The sequence below is a fragment of the Staurois parvus genome, unplaced genomic scaffold (assembly GCF_062004578.1).
Source record: "Staurois parvus isolate SC_StPar_1 unplaced genomic scaffold, SC_StPar_1.0 ptg000829l, whole genome shotgun sequence".
In the NCBI taxonomy this organism is placed as follows: Eukaryota; Metazoa; Chordata; class Amphibia; order Anura; family Ranidae; genus Staurois; species Staurois parvus.
The window spans coordinates 1351233-1369775 of NW_028318625.1; the positions used below are offsets into that span (position 1 = coordinate 1351233).

Consider the following 18543-nt stretch of genomic DNA (forward strand, 5'->3'; position numbering starts at 1 on the left):
CATCTCATGCTGTCGGGCGACTCCAATTTTGTCCTTAACCCTAAACTAGCTAAATCACCTGTGGGCTCAGTGGCCTCCTCTCCACTCTCTGTGGAGTTTGGCCAAATGCTTAGTTCCCATAATCTGGTCGATGCCTGGTGGGAATTGCATCCTACCTCTAGGGATTTTTTTTTTTTTTTTCTAATCCACACTCTAGCCATTCTCATATTGATCACGTTTTTGTGGCTCCTTTTCTTCTGCATTTACTCTCAATAAGAATTCCTACTGTTCCTTGGTCAGACCATGATCCCATTGTCACGCAGTGTTCAGTTCCTTCTCCGTGTCCACGAGCTCCCTCCTGGTATCTTAATGATTCCCTTGTCTTTTTCCTCTGTAGTTGAGGATGTTTGGATTCACTCCTTGGATTACTTTCGAAATAATCTCAGTACAGTCTCCTTAGTCTGTGACCCTCTGGGAAGCGTATAAGGCGGTTATGAGGGGCCATATCATACAGTTAGCTTCCAGGTGGCGTAAAGACCATGACCCAACACCAGCTGACTTTAGAACATGAGCTTGCTAAGGTTACGGTGCTGTTTAAGAGGTCTCCAATGGCTGAGCTTCGATGGAAGGTAAATTGTCTTAACACAGGCCTAAATCTCTGTTTGACTGATAAAGCTGAGCACCACTTGCGATGGTCTCGTCAAAAGTTCTATGCAAATGGAAACAAAATTGGGACTATGTTAGCCAATAAATTATGATCGTTTTCCCCTTGACAACATCATTATACTTTGAAAAGTAGGAAGTGTCTGAGGACCTTAAACCCCATCTTTGAAGGTACAGAAGTGTGCCGGCCCTGATGGATTTACGGCTCTCTTCTATAAAAAAAATTTTGTGATGTTCTAGTTCCTGTCTTGGCCAAGTATTTAATCCGCTTAAGCGAGATGGTCAATTGACTTCGGAATTGCTAAGGGCCCAGATCGTTATAATTCTTAAACCAGGGAAAGACCACCAATCTTGGTCGAATTATCACCATATTTCTCTGCTGACCGTGGACGTGAAAATTCTGACTAAGACTCTGGCAAATCGTTTGAATGTGTTAATCCCTACTTTAATTGATAAAGGACCAAGTTGGCTTCATGCCTCGGTATCAGGCGGCTGATAGCATTCGGCGTTCTATTTTAATTGGTCATTTTGCTCGAATGAGGTCTTGACCTTTTTTGTTCCTGTCCCTGGATATGACAAAGGCCTTTGATACTCTTTCCTGGACTTACTTACAGAAAGCCGTACAGAGATGGGATGTGGGAAATGATTTTCTCCTCTTGGTTTCCAATTAGGGGGGTATGAATTAGGGTTGTCCCCTGTCTCCTCTCCTTTTTATTATGGCCCTTGCACACCTGACTGTTCGCATTTGGCTCCACCCAGATATTTCGGGTCTAGAGTTGGCGGGATTGCATTATAAAATTGCCCTTTTTGCGGACAATATTCTGATGCATCTTTCGTCTCCTCTTATTTTTCTCCCCAATCTTATCGCTCTTGACTGATTTCGCTCATCTCCTGGGACTACGTTTAAATCGTACTACTTCAGTAGCTATGAACATTTCTCTCCCCCAATTTCTTGTGACACATCTTCAATCTCAATTTCCGTTCCAATGGACCTCTTCTCTTCCTTATTTGGGAGTCAAACTTGCACCTTCTTATGATTTGTTATATCTGGCGACTATTCCTCCTCTACTTTCTCAGATTACCCAGTTGCTCTCTTCTTGGCAGTCCATGTCCTTATCCTGGTTTGGTAGAGCCCAAACGATTAAAATTACTTCTCTTCCCAAGCTACTTTTTTTGAGTGCTCCCTGTTAGGATTCCATCCCAGATACTTTCTATCCTACAACGCCAAATTTTTACGTTTGTTGTATGGGCTTTGGGACGTCCTTGTTTGTCTAAGCAGTTGCTTTACCGCCCACGTATCCGGGGTGGTCTCGGCCTTCCGAATGTTCATCATTACTATATTGCAGCCCAAGTTACTCTCATTCAGCTTTTTTTCCTAAAGGATTTACCCTTGTGGGCACTGATAGATACAGTGGATGCACATCCCCTTCTGCCTTCAGCCTTGCCTTCGCTTCATCCGCCCTAAATTGATGAATCCTGTCTTGTCTCACACTTTAAAAATTTGGGGCTCGTGTAAGTATTTGGTGGGTCTACTTTCCCTGCATTTGCCTCTCTTGCAATTATTTTTGCAATTATTCGACTTTCAATTAGCCTACAGTAGTGTTAGGCTTCATGTTCGATTTGAACATAAGCCGTGTGTGTGTTCGGTGAACACATGAACGGTAAAGGCGTTTGGCGGGCTGTTTGCTCGCACACAACACAATGCACTGCACCCTGACAGTGTATTGTGATTGGCCAAAGCAATGCACCTGATCAAAGGTCAGGTGCAATGCTTTGGCCAATTACAGCGCATGATGATATCACAAGGGTTCGGGGGTGACCCTGCCCCCTTGTGACATCACACTGTTTAAAAAAAGTCATCCTGGCCCAGCTGTCAGACGGTGGGAGCCAGTGTTGAGAGCAGAGTGGTTTTTTTTTTTTTTTGTTTTTTTTTGGGGGGGGGGGCGTTTGTGTGGGGTTTTTTTTTTTCCCAGGCTGGTGGTGGCAGTGAGCATTGTGACTAACGTTGAATCTACTTCAGGGGACTTTTTTTTGCTTTTAATAAAGGACTTGTCAAAGACTGTCTTGTCATTTTTACAGTACACTTTTTTTTTTTTTTCTTTTGTGAATGGGTAGTACCCCATAGCCATTCACATAGGGGGGGGCGGGATCTGGGAGCTTCCAAATTCCGATAGGCCCCCTGCCCGCAGACCCCCGCAACCACTGGCCATGGGGTTCAAAATCATGGGGAAGGGGCCCTTGGTATGGACACTTTTTTTTTTTTTTTTTTAAATTGCTGGGCAATGCCAGCAATTCTTTTTACATTCTGCTGTCAGCTGAAACTATAAAGGATGTCTTCACTACTAATACTCAAGTGGGATTTTAGTAGTTGTGTGGTATCTTTCCGCATACTCAGATGCGGTCAGATACTGCTTAGTGAATTGTCCCTGTTTTGAAGTTCGTGGTTGGAGTTTCGGTAGGTTTGAATGTTCGACCGCGAACCGAACAGGGGGATGTAAAGAGTTGTAAAAAGTATCAGGTCTTAAGCGGAGCTAAGGTCAGGAAGAGCAAAATCTAGGATTAGGTCAGAAGCAAGCCGGGTTGGTAACAGAAGACAAATGCAGAACTCTGCCAAGGCAGAATCACTAGTTTTGAAAAATATAAACATATGTTAAAGATAAATTTGTGTTTTTGGAGCGTTGCTGCAGAATCGCTAGTTTTGAAAAATATACACACATGTTAAAGATAAATTTGTGTTTTGGAGCGTTGCTGCAAGATCATAAAACATCAGAGTTTGGGAGACTATCATTATTGGAATAACAATAAAAGCTTACATTTCTTTAACAGGTTTTTGTTTTCTAGAAAAATCTTTTAGTGGCAGAAAGGCAATAGAAAAACATCATGCTTTCTGAGACTGTCCACTTTGGGAAACAACTTTTCTAGGATTTTTCTGAAGTTGAAAAATTATTTTCTCAGGCTATCTGCTAGGTGGGGAAAGCTGTAAACGTGTACTAATATAACAGAACCTGAAGCTGTTTCCAAAAGGTGTCAGCAACCAAGCACAAAAAGGTCAAAAACTGTCCCTGTTGAAGGTAATTAAGTGCCATTCCAGGCATCAAAGCAGCCCTAAGGTAAAAGGGTATTCTGTAGTTGCAAGAATTCTCTTTAAAGTCCAGTTTAAGCAAAAGCCCCACCAATATGAATCCCCAGCAACTTTCAAAAATTAAATGGTTCCAGCTATTATGCTCATCCAGTCATTGGCATTGTCCCCCTAGATGCACTATGGCACCCTTCTAATCCATGCACCCAGAGTTCATTACCCACTTAAGCTCATCCTTCTTTCCTGAACTCACAGGAGAATGCTACAAAAAGCAACGTGACTAATTACAGGCCCACCCAGCTCTGGAGGAGGAAGAGGGTGAAGATTTCCAGTGCTGTCACCGGACCATTAATACCTGTAAAAAAAATTAAGTGATTACTGCTGATGATCCATGAAATCGCAAGACCTGTTTATAGGGTCACTTGCTCAAGTAGGACGCAAGGTGCAAGAAAATTGTTACTAAGCAGATGGCACCATCTGGTGGCCAAACTCAACAGCTGCCAGAAAGCCTTAGTTTTTTTTTTTTCTCTAACATCCAAGGAAGAAGGCTATCTCTTACCCAGCTCTTTGTTTGAGGCTTTGTCTAAATACCTCTAGATTCTTTTTCCTGGAAATCGAGATCAAAATGTTCTTATCAGAGATCTTCAATCAATTGCTGACTAGAAGAAAAGTTCGATATCCTAGATCCTTGTAGTCTACCCAACCATTAAACAGACATGTCTCTTTGGTGATGAGGTCAATTTATGCATTTCCACTGATCGCCAGCTGCTGTGCAGGATTGAGTTGAGTGGAATCCCTGTCACTCTAGGTAGGACCAGTGAGCCTTGTACGTGGATTTGATTGCCTCTTCATGCAGACCAGCTAGACAGTCCAGGCATTGAAAACTAACAGGTTACCATTACCAACAGAGCGTGGATTCAGTGGAGTGTGTAATACACCAGTCTTCCAAAGGTAGGGATTGCTTGACATGGATTTACAGCATTTAGTTTCAGCTAGACGTTGGAAAGGTTTGTTGTGAGGTGAATAGATCTGACATCAAGTGCAGCAGATACCCTAATAACTCCCACTGATGAGACTGACTGATACGTAGGATCAGGTTGGAAGGGATTCCTGTCATCCTTGTGTCTTTTGGATTGACTCAGAAGGGCTTGGTATAAAGATTTGGTTTGCCTGCTGGCATGCACACCGTGGAATCTGCTGGTACATCTGGACCTTGTGACACAAGGTCTTATCTTGCACCCTACTTCTGGCTGTTAAAGCATATGTGCTGAGAGTGAACATTTCTGAATCTGCAAATATTCCAACACACCTTTTAGGTTTGCAAGTCCACCTCTCAGAAGGTATACAATTGTATCTAGAAAGGCTGCAAGTCTGTTGGAGTTTACCCTCCCACCTTCTCAGCTGGTAAAATCTTACTGTGTTTGCAGAAGGGAGTAGATCAGCACCTGCCGCTAAATTCCTTCAAATCACAAGTTTTGGCCTTATCAATCCTTTTCCCATGCCTATTATTAATTGTATCTTGGTGCAGACTTTTTTTTATAAAGAGTGATTTTATGTTACTAACCATTAGGCCTACTCTTAAGTTGTAAGAACTGCGCTTTTGAGGCATACCACTTGATATGTGTCCAAACAATTTGGTCTAACTTGTAACTGTTATTTCAGCCAGGAGGTTTGAGTTAGCAGCCAAGAGAGCATTGTTAAGACCTTGGTACATTCCCTATTGCAATTTTGTAAACCTTTACATAATTGCAATAGGGAATACATAAATGTTCTCTCAGTAATTGCCCTGAGCTGCGAGTATGCTTATGTATGTTTCAGGTTCACAAATTATCAAAACCTTCAATAATTTGAAAAAGCTGTCCTCTATTTTATTCTTCACGTTTACTTCAACAGTTACAGGAAAGGAGAAATAAAATCTACAATTGAGGGAGTAGAAATTTTGACTACCTAAATTCTCAAGAGGTTAAAAAAAAATGGAAAAACATGTCAGGAAAGAAACATTTTGTCACCTCTCAAAAAAGCTAGGACCTCTTGGCTGCACACACTGTAGTTATCGGTAGGCCAACAGTTTAATTTCCTAATGGATGTTGCCACTGTAAACTAAAATATAGGACTTTTGGATTGCTTTCTGAAATAAATTTTATTCAAGTAAATTCAAAGTTTTTTTTGTTAGTTTTTTTTTTTAAATATTTATTCAACTATTTTTGTTTTAGATACATCATTTCATCAGTCAAGTTAAAAATCTTTTTAGTGTTCTTAACTTTGAGAGAAGTAAGTCTCCTGAAATCATAGGCTCTTCTGTGTTTGGTTTGGATGAAATATACAAGAAGTGGAAGAAATTTGTTCTTGGGATACAAGCATCAAATGAAGAAAGGGTAAAATTTTATTTTGTAAAGGTACGTACTGCATCGAATGTATTTTTGCCACTTTTGTATTAAAGTTTTGCTGCAAGTTTAAAAGGTTCATTACTAGTCTTGGGCAGGCTTGTTCACATCTACAGCGATTTTTCGTTTTAAATGATCGACAGTGATTTCATACTTACAACTATCTTGCTTGGTTGGTTTGTAAATAATAAATGCTGACCTATAAGTTCCACTTGCATGTACATGGACCCATTACTACCTATTATAAACTGGTTTTAATTACATATTTTTTTTCTGCCAAATATGTTTTCATGATCACGTGAAAAACATCAAATCAATACATATATACAGTGGATATAAAAAGTCTACACACCCCTGTTAAAATGTCAGGTTTCTGTGATGTAAAAAAATGAGACAAAGACAAATAATTTCAGAACTTTTCACCTTTTTAATGCGACCTATAAACTGTACAACTTAATTGCAAAACAAACAGAAATCTTTTGGGGTGGGGGGGGGAGTAAACATAAAAAAAATAAAATAATATGGTTGCATAAGTGTGCACATCCTCTTGTAACTGGGGATGTAGCTGCGTTCAGAATTAAGCAATCGCATTCAATATCATGTTAAATAGGAGTCGGTATACACCTGCCATCATTTTAAAGTGCCTCTGCTTAACCCCAAATAAAGTTCAGCTGTTCTAGTAGGTCTTTCCTGACATTTTCTTAGTTGCATCCTATAGCAAAAGCCATGGTCTGCAGAGAGCTTCCAAAGCATCAGAGGGATCTCATTGTTAAAAGGTATCAGTCAGGAAAAGGGTACAAAAGAATTTCCAAGGCATTAGATACACCATGAACACAGTCAAGACAGTCATCAAGTGGAGAAAATATGGCGCAACAGTGATATTACTAAGAACTGGACGTCCCTCCAAAATTGATGAAAAGATGAGACAAAAACTGGTCTGGGAGGCTGCCAAGAGGCCTACAGCAACATTAAAGGAGCTGCAGGAATATCTGGCAAGTACTGGCTGTGTGGTACATGTGACAACAATTTCCTGTATTCTTCACGTCTGGGCTATGGTGCAGAGTGGCAAGACAGAAGCCTTTTCTTATGAAGAAAAACATCCAAGCTGGGTTACATTTTGCAAAAACACATCTTAAGTCTCCCAAAAGCGTGTGGGAAAATGTATTGTGGTCTGATGAAACCAAGGTTGAACTTTTTGGCCAGAATTCCAAAAGATATGTTTGGTGCAAAAACAACACTGCACATCACCAAAAGAACACCATACCCACAGTGAAGCATGGTAGTGGTGGCAGCATGCTTTGAGGCTCTTTTTCTTCAGCTGGAACTGGGGCCTTTGTCAAGGTAGAGGGAATATATAAACAGTTGTAAATACCAGTCAATATTGGCACAATACCTTCAGGCTTCTGCTAGAAAGCTGAACATGAAGAGGAACATCACCTGCTTCATGACCATGACCCAAAGCATACATCCAAGTCAACAAAGGAATGGCTTCAACAGAAGAAGATTAAAGTTTTGGAATGGCCCAGCCAGAGCCCAGACCTGAATCCCATCGAAAATCTGTGGGGTGATCTAAAGAGAGCTGTGCCCTCGCAATCTGACAGATTTGGAGTGTTTTTGCAAGGAAGAGGGGGCGAATATTGCCAGGTCAAGGCGTGCCATGCTTATATACTCATACCCAAAAAGACTGAGTGTTGTAGTAAAATAAAAAGGTATTTCAGCAAAGTATTAGTTTAAGGGTGTGCACACTTATGCAACCATATTGTTTTAGTGTTTTTTATGTTTACTTCCCTCCACCTAAAAGATTTCAGTTTGTTGTTCAACTGAGTGATACAGTTTATAGGTTACATTAAAGGTGGAAAAAGTTCTGAAATGATTTATCTCTAATTTTTTTTATATCACAGAAACCTGACATTTCATCAGGGTGTGTAGACTTTTTATATCCACTGTAACTATGCAAATGTTTCCCATTTTTTTTAATCCTTTACAGCAGGCATCACTAAATGGCAGACCGTGGGCCGCACACGGACCGACTCGCTTTCCTGCCTGAACCGCCGCAGTCCTGCCATTTAGAAGCCTGTTACACCCTGCCGCCATCACTGCTGTCATCCTTGTAGCCTACAACGGGAGGAAAGACAGCTCAGCATGGAGGGTTTGCTTCCCTAGCTATCTGGCAGCTGATTGGTTGCTAGGTCGGTCCTAGCAACCAATCACCAGCTTGCAACTCCCAGCCTCTGTCCAGACTTCCTGTGCCTCTTGCTTTCCTGTGTAAGGTAAGACTGGAGGGAGGGGGGAATGTGAAGTAAGGCTGCTTAAGACAATGATGGGGGGACAGAACAGTAATGTGGGGGGCTGAGGACAATTATGGGAGAGATAAAGACAATTATAAGGGGGACTCAGAACTCTAATGTATGTAGGGGGGGCCTGAGGGCAGTAATTTCGGGGGGATTGCAGACAGGGATTTTGATGTGAAAGGGAGGGAACTGTGATGTAAACTTGGCGCTGGGAGACTGCTAGGTGCAGGAGCTCCCAACGCCCTCCATGAGGAGGCTGCCTGGGGCCTGACCTAACCACACCTCACCCTGTGATCCTGCCGGACCCTGCAGCTAGTCTCCGGTCAGTGTTGAGCAGTGTCCCCGTGACGTCGGCCGCGTGGCTACTAGTAACAGCGGAGGGGCTGAGTCTGGGGCTTGGTCCACAGAGGGACCGGGCCGGCCGGTGTTCCCTGAAGTGCAGGAGGCGCTGAGAAGGAAAGAGGAGGCGTCCAGGCAGGAAAGCCCCTAAGAGGGGCGGTCTGTGCGGAGATGTGCTAAGCTGGCTGGATACTCCCAACAACCTGAAAAGAGGGACATACCGCAGGAGACCTAGAGGTTAGGAAAAATCTGAGGACACAGGCCTTTAGGATACAGGACATCCGGCGCTCCCACCCAGACCCCCATTCAGACGACTCAGGTGACACAGCAAACAGAAGTATGAGATCCTGACTGGGATAGAAGACCGTACAGAGACAGCCAGATCCAGAAGCCCAAGTTGCTATTTTCTTCTGTTGTCAGTAACTGTACACCTGAACAGTGTGGCTGTGCGGTCAGAAGACCAAGGAGCCAGGGTATCTCAGGGTCAAGTAGTGCTGCTAATAGCGTCTATGCTATAAATGTTATTTAGGACTGCAAAAGTCATTGTGGAAGAACAAGGACAATGGGTCTTCCGTAGATGTGAGTATATTGCATTTTGAAAAGTGAGTGGGAAATTTACGGCGAAGCATAGCCAATATGAAGAACAGACCCACTAAATGGGGGGGGGTTGAAAAAAAACCCTGCAACCCAACGCATATACTAGTACAATAAAGAAATACCATTACAGGAAAAAAGACGAGAGATATTGTCCAGAGAAACCTCAGGAAAAAAGTAGAAAGTATGATGGTGAGCAGTCATTTGGAATACATGAAGGGAATTAGATTAATAAATCCTATAAACGATGGTGTAAATGATCAAAATGTCTCGAAACGGAGTAAAATCAAAAATTCTCACAAAAACAGAGATGGCGGAAATGTTTGCAGGCCTGGAACTTTCTATGAACAATGAAACGGCAGTAATTCATAAGGATCTTGGGCAAATGTTAAGGGTGGAAGAAGTGGAGGAGTGAAAAGAGACATAGGCTCAGCAGATATGTTATCTGGAAACGCAGTTGGAGGAGATGGGAACAGAGGAAGCCGTTATTTAAATTGGAGGACAGAGAAAATAGAGAAGAAATCATCTAAGATTTAGGGGCCTCCCAGAGGATTCATATGAAGAGGATCTCTGGGAATAAAAAAAGGTGTTTACCCTATTGATGGGTAGATCAGTCATAGGCCCTTTGAAGAATGAGAGAATTCATAGATTGACGCCCACCTGGAGTAACATCAGACACCCCTAGAGATGTTATTGTCCGATTCCATCATTATGAAGACAGAGAAAGAATATGGAAAAATTTGCGGGAGACCCCAGAGATAAAATTTGGAAAAGCAAAGTCTTTGCAGATATTGCCTCAGAGATATTAGCTAGAAGAAGATTGTTGAAACCCTTATTGAATCAGATGAGGGAAAAGAGAATTCAATACAATTGGGGATTCCCAACATGTCTTATCGTGTGGAAAGACGGGAAATCAGCAAGGATAAGATTCCCAGAAGAACTTAGTGACTTTTGTGAAAAATTAGAACTGCAGAATGTGGGAGTTGTGGGGTGGTTGGAGTGTTAAAATGAACGTGAACATCAGAGGTCAAAAAAAGAAAAGTGGCAGCCAGTGAATAAAAAGAGAAGACAGACTGAATTGGGGGGAGGGGTAGTGGTCAGTGGGAGAGGGATAGGGGGTTTTGGGAGATGAATTGTCTCCTTCCTCCCCGTCCCCCGTGTTCCTAGCAGGTCTTCAGGGATGATAAGTAGAGATGGTAAGGCGTTGGGAGGCCAAATAGGAAATATTTAAACCCCATGCTGAGAGCGGGGGGGAAGTAGTTGGCGTCCATGTTTAGAGTGTTACCCCAAATAAAGAATCACCAGTGGGGGAATCCCACGTTGGATTCCAGGGCAATATGTATGCCAAGGGTTTTTTTGTTATTTGGGTAAGGGCTGGAGTGGGTGGGAGGGGGGGGGGGGTGGGAGGAAGATACATGAAATGGGTAGTCTATACTGTTTTTCCCATGAACAAGAAAGAAAAAATAAATACTAGGTAGCTATGAGCCTGATTAATTTTATGACATATAATGTGAAAGGTATAAACTCCCCTACTAAAAGACATAAGATACTTAGGGAAGTTCACTAACTCTCCACAGATATTGTGTTCTTACAAGAGACATATCTATCATATGATATGAACATTAAATTATACTCGAGGTACTACCCAGCATGGTATTATGCAGATTCACCAATAAAGAGGGCTAAAGGAGTAGCGATTGGGTTCTCAAAAAACGTTGTTTTGTTGTGGAGAGATTGGTTGACCCAGAGGGCCGGTTCCTATGTCTAAGAGGGAAAATGTGGGGGCAAAGCCATATCTTGTGTATTATTTATTGCCCAAATCAAAACCCAGAAGCCTTTCTGTTTGGAGTGTTGGGGAAAATTATGGAGTTTAAGAAGGGGATGCTGGTCTTGGCAGGAGACTTTAATTTTTGCCTTGATCCATGGATGGATATGTCATCGAACACACAGAGAGGAGGAGGTAAACAAGAATGTTGAAAAAGGTTACATCAAAGTCATTTAATGGATACATGGAGGGTGAAACATCCTAGAGAGAGACTATACCTTCTCTTTGGCACATAGATTGTACTCATGTTTGGATTATATATTTGTCGAGCATAGACAATTGAACTCATTGGTTAAAACTAATATAGAAGTTATGTCTATCTTGGATCATGCTTCTGTCACGGCGAGATTAAAGGTGGGAGGGGAATGGAACAAAAGGGCAATGTGGAGACTTAATGAGACAGGACCCTGAAATAGAGAGTAGGTTAAGGGAGGAAATCAAGCTGTTTTTTCTGATAGATTAAAATTAAAGGAATTCTCTGTGGCCATGACTTGGGAAGCACATAACTCGTACATGAGGGGAATCCTGATAGCCGCAGGAACCAAACAAAAAAAGTAAGATCATGAGAGAAAAATAAAGTAGGTGACGGAGGAACTAAATAGATTAGAACAGGCACATAAAAAGAGATGGGACACAGAGATTTATGCAAAGATCATACTTAAAGAAGAGTTAAAAGATCTATCGGAACAGGAATCAAGGAGGATTTTCAATAGGGTTTCAAAGGAAAGATACCAGTGGAGGAACAGACCAGGAAAATATCTGATGAAAAGACTCAAGGAAAAGAAATAAAAAAAAAAAGTTATATTGAAAAAATTAAGGATGAAAAAGGAGAACTGGTCTACTGATATTGCTGAAACATTCCAAAAATTCTATAGTAGGCTGTATGATGTAAAATCTAAGAACCCGAACGTTAGAGGAAGAAAAGAAGTGGAAATGGCTGGAATACCTAAAGGCAGCAGAGCTGCCAAAAATTTCAAAAGACAATTTGGTGTCTTTAGAACCCAGGAAGAAATTAATAGGGCCCTGAAGAATACAGCAGGAGGGAAGAGCCCAAGGCCTGATGGGTATATGATGGGGTATTATAAGAAATTTAGAGACCTATTGGTCCTGAAATTTTGTACATATATGAACGCCTAAGGGAATGGGAATAAGAGCAGAATAACTGCAATCGTATACAATAATAATTCTAAAACAAGGAAAGGATAGCTCACAATGTGCTAGCTTTAGACTTATATCACTCTTAACCACTTCCAGACCGGACAATTTTACCCCCTTCCTGACCAGGGCAATTTTCAGCTTTTAGCGCTATCACACTTTGAATGACAATTGCGCGGTCATGCAACACTGTACCCAAATGAATTTTTTACCATTTTTTTTAGACAGATAAAGCTTTATTTTGGTGGTATTTATTCACCACTGGGATTTGTATTTTTTTTGCTATGTAAATGAAATGTCCAAAACATTTTTAAAAAAGTGTTTTTTTATAAAATTTTGCAAATAAATAATATTTCATCATAAATCTTAGCCAAAATTTATTCCGTTATCTTTTTAGTAAAAAAAAAAAAAATCCAAATTAGTTTATAAGCAAAAATTATAATTTTTAAACATTTTTATTTTATTTTTTTATATTATTTTTTATTTATTTATTTTTTTTTACATACTGTCACCCTAGCAGTACAGTGTCACCATGGTGACACTGTACTACTTGTGAGGGGTGATAAAGATTTTTTTTTTTTTTTTTTTACACTGATTGCTTTTACACCCATATAGGATGTAAAAGCAATCATTTCTCTTTCTCTCTGTGTGCATTCCTGCACTCATTGAGAAATACAGAGTGAGCTGTGATTGGTCACAGCTTGTCACATGGTACAAGGCTTTTGTGAATAGCCTTGTACCATGTGACCTCTGTGATCATTCACAGATTTCACACATAGTAAGCAATGATGTCACAAGTGACATCTTGCTTACTACTTTGCATGTGATCACTGATTGGCCAATCAGTGATCACATGATCGGGACCTCGTACAGAGGTCCCGTCCGACGATCGGTGTTTCACTATGTCCGGAGGACACAGCGGGCACCGGATCGCGGTGCTGCGCGCTCCCAGGGAGCACGCACAAGCAGGGTGCGGGGAGGCCGTTTATAGACGGCCACCCGACCCTGCAGTGCCACCGTCCGGCCGTTTATATACAACGGCCGGTCGGGAAGTGGTTAAATTCAGATACAAAACTGTTTACGAAGGTGCTTACTATGAGGTAAAAAAAAAAGCTCATGCCTGAATGCATACATGTAGATCAAGTGGGCTTTGTCCCAGGAAGGGATAGGAGGGATAATGGTTTAAGAACATTGCTTCTTTTGCAGAAGGCAAAGAGGGAAAAATTACCAGCAATAGTGTTGTTGGTTGACGCTGAAAAGGCTTTTGACAGAGTAGACTGAGGGTTCATGATGAATACCCTGGAAGTTTTGGGAATAGGGCCTAAAATGATGAGTTGGATAAAGATCCTCTACAATGGCCCGACAGCGGCGGTTAAGGTAAATTGGTCTCTCTCAGGGGTTTTAAGGATGTACAATGGTACAAGACAGGGATGCCCCTTATCCCTGTTATTTGTTTTATCCCTGGAACCGTTGCTAGTGACAGTGAGAGAGTATAGATACTAGAGGAATCAAGATAGGTGATATAGAGCATAAGGTAGTGGAATATGCTGATGATTTGCTTTTTTATATTGTGAAACCTGGGTTAATGCTTCCCAACTTAATGAGATTACTAATAGAGTATGGAGAGCTTTCAAACTTGAAAATAAATCCCATTAAAATCGGAGATCTTGAATATCAATGATGACGTAGTCTCTATAAAAGGACTTCCCATTCTCATGGAGGGAGAAAGAATTAGGTTACCTAGGAGTAAAGTTGACTCCTATAAAATATATATACCGGGTAAACTATATCCCATTAATAAACTAAATAAAGGAGGAGCTTAGAAGACTCTCAAGGGGAAGGGTCCCTTCGATTCTTTGCATAAATCTGGTTAAGATGGTGATAGTCCCAAAAATCTTATATAAATTCCACATGCTCCCAGTCCATATCCCAAGATCCTTCTTTGATAAAAACAAAATTAATACTTAAATATATATGGGCTAATAAGAAACCGAGAATTGGGTATGAACTTCTGTGTAATAAGAAAGAGAAAAAGGAGGATTAAATTTGTCCGATATTAAGAATTATTACATTGCGGTGATACTTTCATGAACTGTAGACTGGACATAATTCACAGGGGAAGAGTTGGGTTAAAATAGAAAGCACTTTACGTAACACACGATTAGAGAGGATTAGTTGGATACCACAAAAGTTTCGTATTATGGATGAGTCTAGTAGTACGCTGACACAGGAGGTGTTTAGAGTATGGGATAGATTACACAAACAAATGGACTGGAAGCATAATTCACTGTTAATTCCCCGGGTGGGAACTGATTTTTTTTTCCCGCCAGGGAAAGATATTTCGGGGATATGGTTTAAAGTTGTAGATTGACGGTTGGGTAATTTTAATAGTTAAGGGGAAGTTGTGCATTTTCAAGATTTAAAAGGTAAAAAAGATATTTATGGCATTAGATGAACTGAGATATTGTCAGTTAAGACGTTTTGTTTCGAAGTTGCCTTAACCATGGAGGATGGCGGAGGACATGCTCCCATTTTCCTTGTCCTTCGCTCCCGCGATGTCCCCCCTGCAGCGTCCCCGGCCATCTCCTCCGGCCGATGCCGGCATCCGTCTTCCAGATTCCGATCCCTGCGAGCATCAGGTCGTACGGGGACGGAACCAGCGGGAAATTGTAAAAATATTAAAAAGTGACATTCGCTAAATACACTAAAATCTGATGGTATAACATTACTGTATCAAACCATTTCACATACGTTTTGTCCTGTGCCCTGCCTGCATTTTTGCTGTTCTTTCTGCCTTGAAACTGAGAAACGTCCATGGCACCCAAAAAGCATCCCTTTAGGTCAAGAGGTTTTAGACCAGCTAGAAACCAGCGATGGTAAATTAGAACCACTTGCAGAATTGAGTGATGATTCGTGGGGAAATTCGTCATCAGACACTGAAAATGATTTTGCGACTAAGCTCGGTGATGTGCAAACTTGGCGCTCTATTTCAAATTTCAGTGTTTTTGGTTTAAATGTATTATTGAATTAAATGTGTTTTTTATGATTTATTATATAATTTATTTCGTGTTTTCAAATTTTATCATATCCGGGATGTTTACTAGACTCTTGTTTGGACAGATTTCAGTGAGTTATTCCTAAAAATGACAAGCCTACAATAAAAAAAACGACATTTCCATGCAAAAAAAAAAATGTACCGCTTTGAGCACAGAAATATTGACATGATCAGACCGCTAGGGACGTTAAATTAACACATGGGGTGATGAACATGGTAGAAATTCATTATAAATTAACGAGATGGTATTTTACATCAAGTGTTGCACATAGACAACGAGTAGAAGTCTCACCGCTTTGTTGGAGAGGATGTGGAACCAAGGGAACAATGGCACATAAATGGAGTGTCCAAAAATACAGGGGTTTTGGCAAGATCTAATCCAATTTATACAAGAGATACTAGGGATAACTATACAGAAGGACCTGTGTGTGTGATTATTTTATAGGTCAGAAGTACCGGTGAAACAATATAATAGTGTATTATATCATCTAATCAGTGCGGCTAAAGGGCTTATTCCCAAATTTTGGCAGGTACAGGAGCCTCCAACAGTAAAGGATTGGTTAAATAGGGTTGAATATATAAATAAAATGGAGGAGTTATACCATATAGACAAAGGTAAAATGGAAAAGTTTGGAAGGGAATGGGGAAGATGGTATGACTTCAAGGCATCTGGAAAATATATGGAAGTAGTGAGAGGTTCAGTGATCTGATCTGTGGTAGGAGAACCAAAGGGAACGTTTTGTAATACTGTAGTAGGAAAATGGAAAAGAAAGGTTGGAGGGAAAGAGAATAGTAAGAGAGGGAAGAGATGATGGAGAAGAAAGGGTATAGACATGAACTGGATTGTTGAAAAGAGATGGAAAGAGTAAAATGGACTGGGGTAAGGTGTAGGGGGGTTGGTGAGAGGGGTGGAGAGGGGAGGTTAGGATGGGAAATTTAGGTGAAATTGTTGTGTTTTGGATGAAAATGGTATATTGCTGATTTTTTTTTTTTTTTTTTTTTTTTTTTTTTTTAATGAAAAATGTAATAAAAGATATAATGATAAAACAATTGCGCTGCACAAAGCTGCTTGGTGTGTGTGAAAATGTGCCATAGGTGGCAATTTGTGGGGGTGCATTTAAGAATTAATGGCACCCCCGCACATCTGATGAAGTACAGCACATTTTTCTGTGGGTCGGGAATATGTTCAATTTCATGACTGTTCTCCAGCCAAAGAGATATGAAGTGGAGATGGGGATTGTGATGTGAAGGATCCGAAGAATGGCACAAATGTGATCCTGACCTCTGTTGGAAGAATCTTTTACTGACTGGACCTCCATGAATTTTAATTCATTACACCTGCTTTATAGAATGTTTGTTTTATTGTAATGCCAGCCCTAAAATAGTGTGTTTTCTTCTGATTTCAGACAGATGTGAAAGGAGCCTATGAAACGATTCCCCATTCAAAGCTTAATGAAGTGATCACGAAAGTTATAAATCCGGACGTTGAAGAGCAATACTGCATACGACGCTATGCCAAGCTATGGATAGATTCAAATGGCCAGATAAGAAAATCATTCAGACAACATGTAAAAATAATTTTTTTTGTTTTACTGTGTTCTTAGATTGTCAGGTCAAGTGCAGGCAACCAAACTCAGATAATTGACAGAGGGGCGCAATGATACTAGACTAAAATTAAAAAGGGGTATCGAAACCCTTAGAGTAAGTATCACCATCCCTTTCACCAAAAATAATAGCGGTTAAATAATATTGGACTTCAACAGTTGCCAATATAGGCATTTTAAATAGAATCTATATATTTACTTTACTTGCACAAAAAAAATATTTTAAAAGTTTGTGCTGCAGGCTGACATGTACAAACAATACACATAACATTAATCGATTCTGCCACTTATGTAAATTCTGCTCTCCTGCAATATTTTACCACTCAAAATTTTACATCACACAGAAGTCTCAAGGTCTTTAATGCAGACAGTGAGAAAAATCTTTCTCCGCACATTTTGGTAGGCATATATTGCCACTTTTTCAAGAGATTTAGGTAGGATATCTATGCATAAAGTGCATAGATCTATGCATTAGTATGCATAGATATTCTCCCTAAATCTCCTGAGGAAGGGGCAATATATGCCAACAAAATACATCAAGAAATTAAGAGTGCCTGCTAGATGAAACAAGGTGTTTTCTCTTTTTTTTTTTTTTTTTTCTTTTAATTCTGCTAGCAACAGGGCAAACATTTTCAGCACATAAAGTATGAAATAGCATTATGGTGCATAAACAAATGAACCAAGCAATACAGTATGTATCAAGCATAAAATATGACATTGCATTGTTCTAGCATGAATGAGTGGCATGCCTGACCAGGGTTCCACAATGACATGTAAATGCCCTGATACAGTCTTTCATATTTCTGCTAGGGCCTTTTTGACGTTTCCCAGAGAGTAACATGGAATACAATTGCGATAAAGCGTATCTAATAAGAACCACCTCCTTACAGAGTTTTTCGAATGATGTAAGCACCCAAATAGTTTGGTATGTGGATGGTAGTGACCTAAGGAAAGATCCAAATTGTAAGCAATGCATAAAATCTAGACCAAGGTTAAAGGAGGCTTTGATTTTGGCATTAGTCATTGGTTTATCCTAATAGGAAAAGTGATTTGAAAACACTGTGGAAATTGAGGTGAGCTGATAATGGGCAGAAGTGGACTAGAGTGTGGGAAAAGAGAGGTTGTCTTGAAAATTGTTTTAATAACTTTAGTGGTGGACCCTATTAGAGGATGGGATGTGATCAGTTGTTTTTTTAAGGTTGCTGGCAGTGTCACCCAGGCCAGGGCCTCAAGAAGGAGGGAATGTGAAGCTTGTTCAAGGTCTAGCTAGGATTTACAATCCTTCTGGGTACACCAGTCTAGACGTCTCATCAGGTGAACAGACAGATCAAGTTATTCCAGGCTTTTCCACCCCATAGGTAATCTAAAAAGTGGGTTTGTAGATTTTTCAGACAGCCCTTTCGAAGGTTGATTTGTGAAGTCTGCAGCAGATATAATATACAAGGGAGGACATTCATTTTCAGAATGCTATTTCACACGAACCAGGTGAATACCTTTTTATTACAGTTTTGGGGAACCAATTTGATCTTTTTAGACAGGGGGCAAAAATTAAGTTCAATAATGTTTCAAGTTTGC

General features: G+C 40.5%; 1 protein-coding gene across 1 annotated transcript in view; it reads left to right on the forward strand.

The window, feature by feature from the left end:
* The window catches only part of TERT (telomerase reverse transcriptase), a 192456-nt gene that overhangs the window by 39852 nt on the left and 134061 nt on the right, over window positions 1–18543 (forward strand). Inside the window, exons 5-6 of the mRNA XM_089655257.1 lie at window positions 5935–6117; window positions 16771–16932. Coding sequence (XP_089511383.1) covers window positions 5935–6117; window positions 16771–16932 — 345 coding nt within the window. The remainder of the gene's footprint in view (window positions 1–5934; window positions 6118–16770; window positions 16933–18543) is intronic.